Source organism: Pseudorca crassidens, chromosome 2 (genome assembly GCF_039906515.1).
Source record: "Pseudorca crassidens isolate mPseCra1 chromosome 2, mPseCra1.hap1, whole genome shotgun sequence".
NCBI classification, from domain to species: Eukaryota; Metazoa; Chordata; class Mammalia; order Artiodactyla; family Delphinidae; genus Pseudorca; species Pseudorca crassidens.
The window spans coordinates 30,254,110-30,265,998 of NC_090297.1; the positions used below are offsets into that span (position 1 = coordinate 30,254,110).

Consider the following 11,889-nt stretch of genomic DNA (forward strand, 5'->3'; position numbering starts at 1 on the left):
TATAGCACTTGGGAAGAACTTTCAGAACTTTCCCTGTCTGGGAGGAGAGGGCAGAGGGCTGAGGGTTCCCATTATCTGGAAGGCTTAGGTTTGGGGGGGAGGGGCGTCCGTGTTGCCTAGAGTCCTGGGCTTTGGGCAGCTTTGGGCAGGGTCTCCAAAGCCCAGGAGGCTTTGGAAGTCTGCCTTCAGAATGAAGCACAGAGCTAGCTAACATCGTGGTCCAGTGGGCAACAGCCACCCGGGCTGGGACTCAGGAGACCTGGGTTCCGGTGTTAGCTCGGCCACTTCCTGTGCCTCTCTGGCCTTGAGAAACCATCAGTCAAATGAGAACAATAAGCATGGCCTGCCCACCTCCATTGTGAAATAAGAGAGGGATCTGTTTGCGGGAGCAGGAGCGGGGTGGGGGGTGGGGTCCTCACCGCAGGAGGGAAAGAATGTGGGAGGCTCCTTTTCTCCGTGTGTATGTGGGTATCTGGGGTCCTAGAGGTGGGTGGTCCCATCAGAGACAGCATTGCTTATTTCTACTTGGAGAGGCTCTACTTAAAAGAGGTTGTATTGAGGGGCAGACTCAGGAAGTGACTCCTGACTCCCGGCCCCTGCCTCCTTCGGGGTCAGAATTTCAGGGGTCATCTAGTTCAGCTCCCACTGGCCCACCCTCCAGCAGCTTTCCTAGCAGTAGCCAGAGTCTTTGCTCAGATACTTGGTAATGCGGAGCCAACCTCCCTCTGAGGCCGCCTCTGCTGAACAATGCTGGCAGTTAGAAAGTGCTTCCTTTATGTTGAGTCCAAAGCAGCCTCCCTGCTTGTAACCCACCTCATGCCACCTCATTGCAGAGGATTGATGTGCCCTGTAGAGCTTAGCATGTCTGCTTGGGTCCCTCTGCTCCAGGGCAGTCCTACAGAGATCTGAAGACATGAGTCATACACTCTGATTTTTTCCCCAAGGGAAACCCCAAGTCTTTCAGTAATTCCTCTGGTGGCTGGGAGAGAAGGAACAAGAGTCACGGTCACTAAAAAGAGAAGCCGCCAGGCTTCCCTGGTGGCGCAGTGGTTGAGAGTCCGCCTGCCGATGCAGGGGACACGGGTTCGTGCCCCGGTCCGGGAAGATCCCACATGCCGCGCAGCGGCTAGGCCCGTGAGCCATGGCCGCTGAGCCTGCGCATCCGGAGCCTGTGTTCCGCAACGGGAGAGGCCACAACCGTGAGAGGCCCGCGTACCGCAAAAAAAAAAAAAAAAAAAGAGAAGCCTCCACATCCATCTGCCTTTAGAGAGGGCTCTATAATAGCTGCAGAAGGCACTTGCAGGGTCTTCCTTCCCTTTTTTTTTTTTTTTTTTTTTGCGGTACACGGGCCTTTCACTGCTGTGGCCTCTCCCGTTGCGGAGCACAGGCTCCGGACGCACAGGCTCAGCGGCCATGGCTCACGGGCCCAGCCGCTCCCCGATCTTCCTGGACCGAGGCACGAACCCGTGTCCCCTGCATCGGCAGGCGGACTCTCAACCACTGCGCCACCAGGGAAGCCCGTTTCCTTCCCTTCTTGAAACCCTCCCACAGCTCCCCAATGCCAGCCACCCCACCCATCCGTACTGAAATTTTCCTTTCACACCTCTGGATCTTGTCCTGTAATCTTACACCCCTTCTCTTCTGGTGAACTGCTATGTTCCTCCAAATCCTAGTTCAAAATAACACCTCCCTTGTGAAGCTTTCCCTGGCATCCTCCCCACCTCCATACTCCCCAAGGCAGAGTTGATGCCATTACAAATGGCCTTTGTCTGGTCTCAGCCAAAGTCAGAAGTGGGATTGGGTTCCCGGGTGTGTGTGTGTGTGTGTGTGTGTCCCTCTCATTGCCCAGAGTGTGTATCCAAACCCCCTCCCCCAACACCTGATCCAGTCATTCAACAATGTTTTAGCATCGAATATGAGCCAGGTGCTGTCCTAGGCTCTGAAGCTACAGCAGTGAATAAGGCAGACCAGGATTCTACTGTACACTGGTACAGATGCCCTTCTCCTACCTCACAGCGGGAAGAGAGGCCATCAGCTGGTCATTCCCTTCTCTACTAGCTCTTCCCGGTTACCGTACAGGGAGCGGAGCCATAAAAGCGGTCCGTTTAGGGTGTGGGCAGTAGGGCACTGTCTGTGGAGTATTTAAAAACAATGAAACTGACTAAAACGTGGTCTGCTTTTTGTTAGCAGCATGTGTCAGCAATTCTGATCCACATCAGTAATAAAATACTTCTTCCCCCGAGGCCTACTGCTCCCACCACCCCCTACTTGGTACCCCACTGGCTCCTCCCTCATGTGTAAAGAAGGCTCACATCTACAGTAAAAATTCTCTCTCCACCGAATGTCCTCCTCAAGACACCAGGCCCTCTCCTGCCCTTTCAAACCCAGCCTCCAGAGAGTGTTTACGGTCCCCGACTCTAGCTCCTCAGCTGCCTTCGTCCTTCAGTCCACTGCAGCTGGTTGCTCTCTCCATCACTCAGCTGACACTGCTCTTACCAGGGCCACCAGGCAGACACTGGCCAATCCTCGCCTTATCTGACTGCTCGCCAACACTGCAGGCCATTCGTTCCTGGGTACCTCCATCGCCCTTGGCTGCCATGAAATCACACTCTCCCCCAGCCTCTGATCACTGCCTTGTAGTCTTTTTTACGGCCTCCATTTCTTCCACTTCCCCTCCTATAGTGCTGTTCTGTGAGAGTTCATCATTGGCCCTCTTGCTTCATACCCCACACATTCTCCCTGGTCTGTCCCAACCACACCTGTATCTTCAAGTCGCATCTATCTCTCTGTTGCTGAGCTCCAGACCCACTTTCTAGCTACCTCCACTTGAACGTACCATGGACACCGTCAATTTGATATGTCCATCCACGTCCTATGTTCTCTACCCCAGTCCGTTCAGTCCTCCAGATGCAGATAGGAGAGAGAAGGAGAGATCTGTTCCTGGTGCCCCACAGACCAGAGAGTCCAAAAGAACCCCCAACATGGAGGCTCTGCCCCAGGGGGTGCAGTGATTCTAGTTCAGAGAGTTGGGTGGGATCTTAGTAGTCATCCAGTGCAACCTCCCAGTCTCTCTCTCCAACTCAAGAATCCCCCTGCTTGGGCTTCCCTGGTGGTGCAGTGGTTACGAGTCTGCCTGCCAGTGCAGAGGACACGAGTTTGAGCCCTGGTCTGGGAAGATGCCACATGCCACAGAGCAACTAGGCCCGTGCACCACGACTGCTGGGCCTGCGCTCTGGAGCCCATGAGCCACAACTACTGAAGCCCGCGAGCCTGGAGCCCATGCTCCGCAGTGGGAGAGGCCACCGCAGTGAGAGGCCCGTGCACCGCAACGAAGAGTAGCGCCTGCTCACTGCAACTAAAGAAAGCCCGAGCGCAGCAACAAAGACCCAATGCAGCCAAAAATAAATAAATAAATAAATAAATAAATTTAAAGAAAATTAAAAAAGAATCCCCCTGCCAGCCTCTGACTTGCATATTGTCGGTGACAGGGAGCTCACTCCGTATAATGCAACCAACTCCACTAGCCCCTAGCTAATACAGTTGGCCAACTGTAACATTCTTCCTTATGCACAGGGGAGTCAGCATGGTGTAGTAGAAAGAACTTGAGAGTTGGGCAAATCTGGATTCAAATCCCAGTTCCCCACTTCCTAACTGCAAGTGAGGTGTTAATCTCTCTGAGCCTCTGTTTCCTCATCTGCAAAATAGGAATAATGATGACTTTATTGCTGTGAATAAAGGAGAAGGCCCGTGTGAGGTGCTTATCATGGTGCCTAAAATATAGGTCCTGATGCCCCCTTATATGGAGTCAAATTCACCTCCCATTAACTTCACTCACCGATTCTGGCTGGACCCACTGGAAGCACCGCAAAATGTCTGGACTCCCGGCTCCACATCCCGTGGCTTCCGCACTCCCCACCCTGCCTCTTTCATCTAGGACACTCTCTCTCCCAACTGCCACCTGCGCGCTACACTCCCACACCACACCCCCCAGTGCGCTGGATACCTTCACAGATGTCACCACGTTCCTGGAATCCCGCACTGCAGCTGCAGCGGCCCACGGGCACAAGCCACTCACCATCGGCGCCGCAGTGCATGCGCGGGGGGCTGCCGGGCTCCCCTTCTGAGTGCGCCACGCACGTTCCGGTCACCTCCACCAGCGTGGAGAAGGCGCTCTCGGCTGCGGTGGCTGGGAACGCCGCCAGACCCCGCACTGTAGCGCGGCACTGCTTGTAGTAGACGCGCACAGAGACCAGCGCCACGCATGCGCCCACGTCCTGGAAGGCTAGGTGGAAACCCCGCCGGCTCAGCGGACCGATCTCTCGCACCTCTGTGTTCAGCTTCATCTTGCGCTCGCCCAGGTCGCCCTGCGTGAAGCTCTCGTCCGCCGCGATCGTGTCGATCTTGCGGGGCCGGCTGCCGCCTGGGCGGGGATGCCCACGGCCCAGATCGGCCTCGGTTTCCAGATAGTAGACGTTGAAAGTCTCCTTGCAAGTGCCGGCGGCTCCAGGGATGCTGCTGCAGTCGCGCAGTGTGAACTGCAGCTCCACGAAGATGCGCTGCCCGCGCCCGCGGCTGATCCAGCCAGTCTGCAACCAGTTGTCCTGGTTGGGCTCCAGCACGTTGCACACCTGGTAGGTGCGAATGGGACGGTCGTGCTCGTCCACGCCGCTGATCTCCTCCCACTGGGGAGGAGAACAAAGATGTGGGCAGCTCAGAGCCAAGGCGCCCCCAAGAGGTCGAGCCCTGGCGGTGACTCGGGCTGAAACCCCCTTTCCCCATCATTTTGCATTCTCTTCTCCCCTCCTTCTCTATACACAACCCTAAAATTATAAGACGCAGAGCTGGGAGAAACGTTGGAGACAACTGAGTCCAACTGACGGGGAAACTGAGGCTCCAGAGAATGGTGACTTGAGTGGATATACACGTCGGGTTAGTAGCAGAGCTAGAAAAGGAGTCTCCTGGCTCTCCACCAATGCCTTTCCACAACACCAAACTGCTGTCACACTGCCACATCTCCCCACCACTACCGCAAGCCTCTTTTAGGATTCCAAGTCTTGCTTGTTCTGTCAATCTATCGATCAACAGCACTGTTTGCTGGATCTATTGGGTGCAAGGCACCATCCAGCACTGGCTCCATCCAGATGCCACGTTTCTGTTCCTAGACACAGTCAGTTGTCTTCTTGCTTTTTCTGTCTGACTGAAGACTCAACGTTTTCTAATAGGTCACTCTGGCTTGAAGCCAGGGCTGCTGGAGACCACATGCTCTGAGGACCATTTCGATCTGATGTAACCATGGGGAGATAAAGGGACTGAATCCTGGACCACCAGAGGCTCCTTGGGACAGGGAAGGAAAGGTTTACACTTACCCCATTACTCGGCAGTGCAGTCCAGCCCAGATCAGCCTGGGAGGCTTTGGAATCCAGGAGGGTGACTAGAGAGAGAGGAGAATAGAAGTGTCAGAAAGCCAGAAGTTCAGGAGTACGAGACTCTTTGGCGAGTTCACTTTAAATTTGCTAACGGAGGGAATTCCCTGGCGGTCCAGTGGTTAGGACTCTGTGTTTTCACTGCCGAGGGTCCAGGTTCAATTCCTGGTGGGGCAACTAAGCCTCGCAGCGTGGCCAAAAAAAAAAAAGCTAACTGAGGAAACAGAGAATGTGGTGAAGGACACAGACACGGTTTTTCCACTCCATACCTCCCCACGAGGAAGTGTGAGTAGCTCTAGTGTAAATAAAGGTAGCCACGATGATTTGGGAGGGAGCCTGTATTAGTTTCCTGTGGCTGCTGTGACAAATTACCACAAACAGTGGCTTAAAACAACAAAATTTTATTCTCTTACATTTCTGGGTGTCAGAAGTTGAAAATCGGTCTCACTGGTCTAAAGTGAGGGTGTCGGCAACACTGGAGGCTCAACGGGAAGAATCCATTTCCTTACCTTCTTCAGCTTCTAGTGGCCACACCTGGATTCCTTGGCTTGTGGCCCCTTCCTCCATCTTCAAAACACACCATTCCAATCTCTTCTTCTGTCATCACATTGCCTTCTCCTCTGATTCTGACTGACCCTGTGTCCCTCTTATAAAGACCATTGTGATGACAACTGGGCCACCCATATAATCCAGGGTAATCTCTCCAACTCAAGATCCTTAACCACATCTGCAAAGTCTATTGCCATTTATGATAATATACACAGATTCTGGGGATTAGGATATGGAAATATTTGGGGAGTCATTATTCAGCCTGGCACAGAATCCATGACAAGTACCATAAGACTGGCTTTTAAATGGGGGATCAGTGATCCCCCCCGCCTTCCCAGGTTCCCTAAATTATAACTGAGTGTCGAGAAGAGGGAGAAAGTGAGCATATCAAAGGATTCCTGTATATATCCCTGAATTCACTCATACTTGGGTGTTCTTCTGAGGTCTGGGGTCACCAGGGATGGAAAAGACTTGAACCTTTTTAGTTTGACTCCCAAGGTCTCTGGGGAAAACAAAGTAGAGAGACCCTGCCAGCAGCAACAGAGATAAAAACCTCTCATCTCCTCAGCCAGCCCCTTTCCCAGGGGCTGTCACCTCTACTGCCTTTTGGAAGACTGTCAGGGTTCCTTTAATATATAAAGCCATGGCCCCTTCTATACCAGAGAGGCTTGAAGTCACTTTCTTCCCCCAGGAGGCATCTGACCAGCAGTCTGGATTCCGCTCTCAGCATCGGTCCCAAGAAGCACTGGTTTGGACAGCACAGCAGCAACTCAGAGACAGGAGCCCAGGTCATCCCCAAATCTTGGAAGATTCCTCATCTGGAGCTTAAGCAAGGGGGTGGGGCTCCAAGGTGAGACCTTTAAGAGTGTTGGTCCCAGATGCGTCAGCGACAATGGGCAGGACCGCTGACAGCTTCCCGATTTCGGTATAACTTACAGCACATCAGAATTGCATATTGGAAAGCATCAGAGATCCAGCGCCCCGACCAACCCCGAGGCCAACACCTCAGATTCCAGCTCCTCCGTATTCTGCACCTGGATATTACGCCTCTGGATTCAACTGAGGGTACAGTTCCCCCAAATCTAGGCAAGATGCGGGCTCTGGTCCAGTGGGCAGCCCCAAACCCGGCAACTCGGAGAGCGCTGGTTAGTCTACGCTTCAAAATCAGCACTGCGGACAGCTTCCTGGTCAGCACGTCGGGCAGCTCCCGGACCCAGACACACCCCGGCCCCCACCGCGCCCCGCCACCCTCGCCTCCAGACCCCGCGCCCCCGCCGCGGCACCAGCGCTCTACCTCCTGTTCGCCACGCAGTGGTCCCCTAGCCCCCCGCCGTTCGGGCTCCATCCCGTCTCCCCGTACTCTGATCTCACCTCCGCATCTCCCTGCCCCCACACCTCCCACATCCAATTGCTCAGCCTGTCCGTCTCACCGGCCCCTGAACCGCCGCCTCTGGCTCCCACGGTTCCTGGTCTCTTTCTTCCCCAGCCTCCCAGGTCTCCAGTCCCCAAGCTCCTCAATGCTCCTCTCTTCTCCGTTGTTTAGCCACCTTTCCCTCCGTGTCTCCAGTTCTTTGCTTCCCGCTGCCCGCTTGCTTCAAACCCCAATACCGACTCCAGTCTCTCCATACGACTCCTTCTCCCAGCACCCCAGCTCTCCAGCCTCCTGTATTTTGGCATCCCAGGCTCCAAGAACAGCCGCCAGACTCCTCACCTTCCTCGGCGGTCCCGGGCCTCCCTGGTCCCAAAAGCAAGGCGAGACAGAGCGGCATCAGGCAGATGAACAGGCGCAGCGGATGTGGGCCGACGCCGGTCTCCATGGTCCGCAAACCGAGCTGTCAGTGCGGCGGCGGCTCGAGCCGCGCCAGCCCCAGCACCGCTGAGCAGTGCCCCCAGACCCCAGCGCCGGCGGGGGGCGGGATCTCGCCGGTGACCATCATCCATGGGGACCAAGCATTATGCACCGCCGCGGGAAGTCCACCAATCCCCGCCAGCAGAAGGTGGAGGGGTGGAGTTTCAGAGGCCAGGGGCGGATCAGCGAATTGGAGGCGGGGGAAGGAAGGGGTCCCGCCAGTCTCCAAACCGTGGGGGTGGGGCAGCGCTGAGAGCCATTTGGGCTCATGGGGAGGGGGATGAGCCGACGTTGGTGGCCCAGAGCGCTGAACCTTAGCCTCTCATTCCTGAGAAGTAGGCGATGTGGGCGTGGCTTAAGGAGGAGCGAACCTCTGGGAGGCAACGACATTTGCAGCCTCAGAGCTAACCTGGAAGACCCCTTGTACCTAGGACTTGCAGGAGGTTTTGAAGCCTGGTATCCTGACCCCAAGCTCTGGGAAGCTCCTCTATCTCCCAGCCCTCGGTTTCTTCCAGTGTCTGCGGCTTCTCGTATCTCCACCCCGCCCCCTTTCTCCCCGCCCTCTTCACACACACACACACACACACACACACACACACACACACAGACACACACACACTCAGCGGCTGGAGGAAGAGGCCAAGCCCGACCTCGAGAGCTACTCGAGAAAGGAGAGTAAAGTGGCAGACAGAGTCCCACCCTACCAGCAGCTCTTCCGAGGCTGGGAAACCATGTGGACGCCAGGACGGGCGGTGATAGATTTTGCATGAACTACCGGTTCCTCAGGTTCCTGCTCCTGCTGCCAGGACACAGGCAGCGCTCTCCACAACCACCCCTTTCCCCAGCCTGGAGTCCCCCCCTCCCATAATCCCCCTCCGCCCGCCCCAGGGGACTGGTGAGGAGCGCAGCGGCCGGACTCCCAGGCATCAGCGAGAGGAGGAGCAATCCTCGCAGAGTTCACCCAGCGCTGAAGAAGCGAAAGGAAACGTGGAGCACGACCTCTATCTAGTGAAGGTCATTTACGTGCTAGCTGAGGGTTTAAGGCATTGATGCTGGGAAGGGCTGGGGCCCTCCAGGATGAGGGAGGCGGCTGTCGAGCGCCACCATCTGGACTGAACTTGAGCGGAGAAAGCTCCACCCACCCTGTGGCTTTTCAGAGCTCTTTTCTTGGGGGACGCAACCCCTCTCCTCTAGAGGCTATAGTAGCCGGAGAAACCTTGAGAATGAATGTGAGTCCTGCATGGCCTGGATGTCTGTGCATCTTGTATATATATATTCCACCCCTCTTCAGCCAACAGTTACTGGGTGCCATGCTCTGTGCTGAGGATACCTGGGTGAATCACACTGTCTCTACCACAATCCATACCTCTCTGAGCACCAAATCGAATGAAAATTTCTGGCGTCATGGAGCACTGGTCATTTACAAGGCACTTTCATATGTCACTTCTGTGTGTGTGTGTGTGTGTGTGGTATGTGTACAAGCACACTTGCCCGCTCACAGACATAGTCGCTGGACAGCAGCAATAGGAATAGTGACTGGGAGGAATTGAGCTCCTTTGCCCATAGAAAGAAAGGTCATCAGGAGGGACTGAGGCTCGGACACAGCAGAAGACTGAAGCTCGCTGAGGAAGCAGAAGGAGATGTGGCATCCTGCTGGCCCTTGAATGCAGGCGGAGGCTCTGAAATCAGATCTACCTGAAGAAGGGCTCTTACACTCCCACCTCCTTCCCATCTTTATTCTCCGCACGCTCGATTTTCCCCTCCCCCTTCCCCCAGCGCTGGGAGAAGGTATTTTTAGAAGCTGCTTGGAGACCCAGGACTCCTTTCATTTCAAAAGGAGTCCTCACTCAACCACCCCTCATCCCTCTCTTCAAAACGGGGTCCCTTCCTCTTTGGAGTCTCTAAAGCTCCAGCCATGGTTTCTTCAGTCCCTGAGCTCCAGGGACTTCAGCCCAGAGGTTCTGACCATTTGCTAAAACAAAATGCAGACTCCCTATGATTCTCACAAGGATCATTCAGAAGGCAAACAGATGAAGGAAATTATCTGGGGAAAACCACATAGGATGGTCTGGTTGCCACCCTCTCTTACAACACACACCTACCTGCAGGTACCTCGGGGAAATCACCAGATTGAGACCCTAGGAATAAGGGAAAGAAGAGGAAAAGAAGGAGTGAAATAAATCTTCTCTTTCTTCGTTTGAACAATTCATTTATAATAAAAGCAGAACGGAGAAGCCCCAGTGTATGCGGATATATGCAAATCAGCCGGATCTTAATAAGAGTTGCTCCAAGGCAACTCTACTCTCACCAGGAGGCTGCGGAATAGACACCTCAGTGTAGAAATTCTGGAGGGATTTAGATGGAAACTAAACTGTGGTTTACTGCGAACTTTACGTGCTAGGGGCCAGTCAACCAGGGACCAGGTCAGATTCCTCCCTGGAATAGCAAGCGCGGGGCTGGGGGTGGTGGTGGTGGGGGGGGGTGCTGCAGGGGGTTCTGACCTTGGTGCTTAATTATGAGCCCGAAGGCCAGCGGCAGTCTTGTTTCTGTCCGTGGTGCTGAACCTAGCAGGGTCTGGAGCCTCCATTTTCAACCGGACCTGGGACTTCTCTGCTGCTGCGCTGATTCTCTGCCTGCCCCTCCAGCCTATAACCAAGATCCAAATATTCGAGTCTCCAGGAGACAATCAGCCTTATTCCCTGGAATAAGAGTGTAGGTGCCTGGAACCCAGTTTTTGTTCTCCTTCATTTGCACTTTCTTTTTGAATGGTTGTTAATTATATAGAGACGTTTAAAAGATAATTATTATAGACTAAATATAATATCTTTTCAAATGCACTGCGTAGTATACAGGGAAATGCCTCAGAAACAGAATTTCAACTTACAGTTGATTTATCAGAAACTTGAATATGGGGTAAATATTGGATGTGAGAAGCAACCATAGTAGTGTAACATTTTAATTAGAAAAATGGTAGTTCTGTAGGATATTTGTTTGAAAATTTCATTGTTTCACAATTGAAATGTGATAATAAAACTATATTACAAGTACCTGACCAGAATGAGACTAAGGTGGAAGAGAAGAGATTGGGGAATCCTCTAAAATTAGGCCATGTAAGTTGTCATAGGTAATTTTGGTTAATCACAGAGAGCAGTGGTGTGCTTTATTAGGATATAATGTTGAAGTGATGTTTTTGGATAATACACAATTTCTTGAAATAGTTCTAAAGCTGATAATGAAAGAAAATAAACTGAATTCAATTCTGAGCATTAAAAAAAAACCCAAAATGCCAGTTTTCTCTTCTACTCCTCTCAAACCCCATATGAGGTAATGATGGCAGGGATGCTTCTCTCTACTTTTACCTCACTACCTCCAGCCTGCTGAGGAAACACCTGCTGGAGCTGAGAAGTTTAATTCAACATCCAAATATAGAGAAGTGGTCTTCCAGGGAGCAGATCCAACTTCACTGCAACCTCCATCTCCAAGTTATTGAAAGTTACATAGCTGGTGGCTGAAAATTTGATCTATTCCTTTTGCACAGATACAGGAAGTACATTTGTCCTGGCTGAACAGAGAAGGTCATCTCCTTCGTGAAGAAGACTAAGATGGCTCCAGAGGAATCAAGGCCAAGCCCTGCTCTCAAGAAAGAGGAGAGGAAGGGTGCCAAAAGCAGTGGGGAGCCCTGCTGCTCAAAGAAACATCTCCAGTTTGTCTCTTTCCTGTTCCATTCCATCTCCCACTCTCCAGCCTAAGAAAGAAATAAACAGAGCTAAGGTGATTTTTTTCTAGGACAATAGACTCACAGGCAAAAATAATGTTCAAATTTTATTGCCTAAGATAAAGCAAATATAAAACTTTAAATTGGGGCTTCCCTGGTGGCGCAGTGGTTGAGAGTCTGCCTGCCGATGCAGGGGACATGGGTTCTTGACCCGGTCCGGGAGGATCCCACATGCCGCGGAGCGGCTGGGCCCGTGAGCCATGGCCGCTGAGCCTGCGCGTCCGGAGCCTGTGCTCCGCAACGGGAGAGGCCACAACAGTGAGAGGCCTGCATACCGCAAAAAACAAAAACAA

The 11,889-nt window shown here is 53.1% G+C and overlaps 1 protein-coding gene across 1 annotated transcript in view; it reads right to left on the reverse strand.

Moving 5' to 3' along the window:
• Nucleotides 1-7,831, reverse strand: part of EPHA10 (EPH receptor A10) — a 42,114-nt gene extending 34,283 nt beyond the window's left edge. Inside the window, exons 1-3 of the mRNA XM_067725543.1 lie at nt 7,684-7,831; nt 5,367-5,431; nt 4,004-4,682 (exon numbers count right to left, since the gene is read on the reverse strand). Coding sequence (XP_067581644.1) covers nt 4,004-4,682; nt 5,367-5,431; nt 7,684-7,789 — 850 coding nt within the window. The 5' untranslated portion in view covers nt 7,790-7,831. The remainder of the gene's footprint in view (nt 1-4,003; nt 4,683-5,366; nt 5,432-7,683) is intronic.
• Between the last annotated feature and the right edge of the window lie 4,058 nt (nt 7,832-11,889).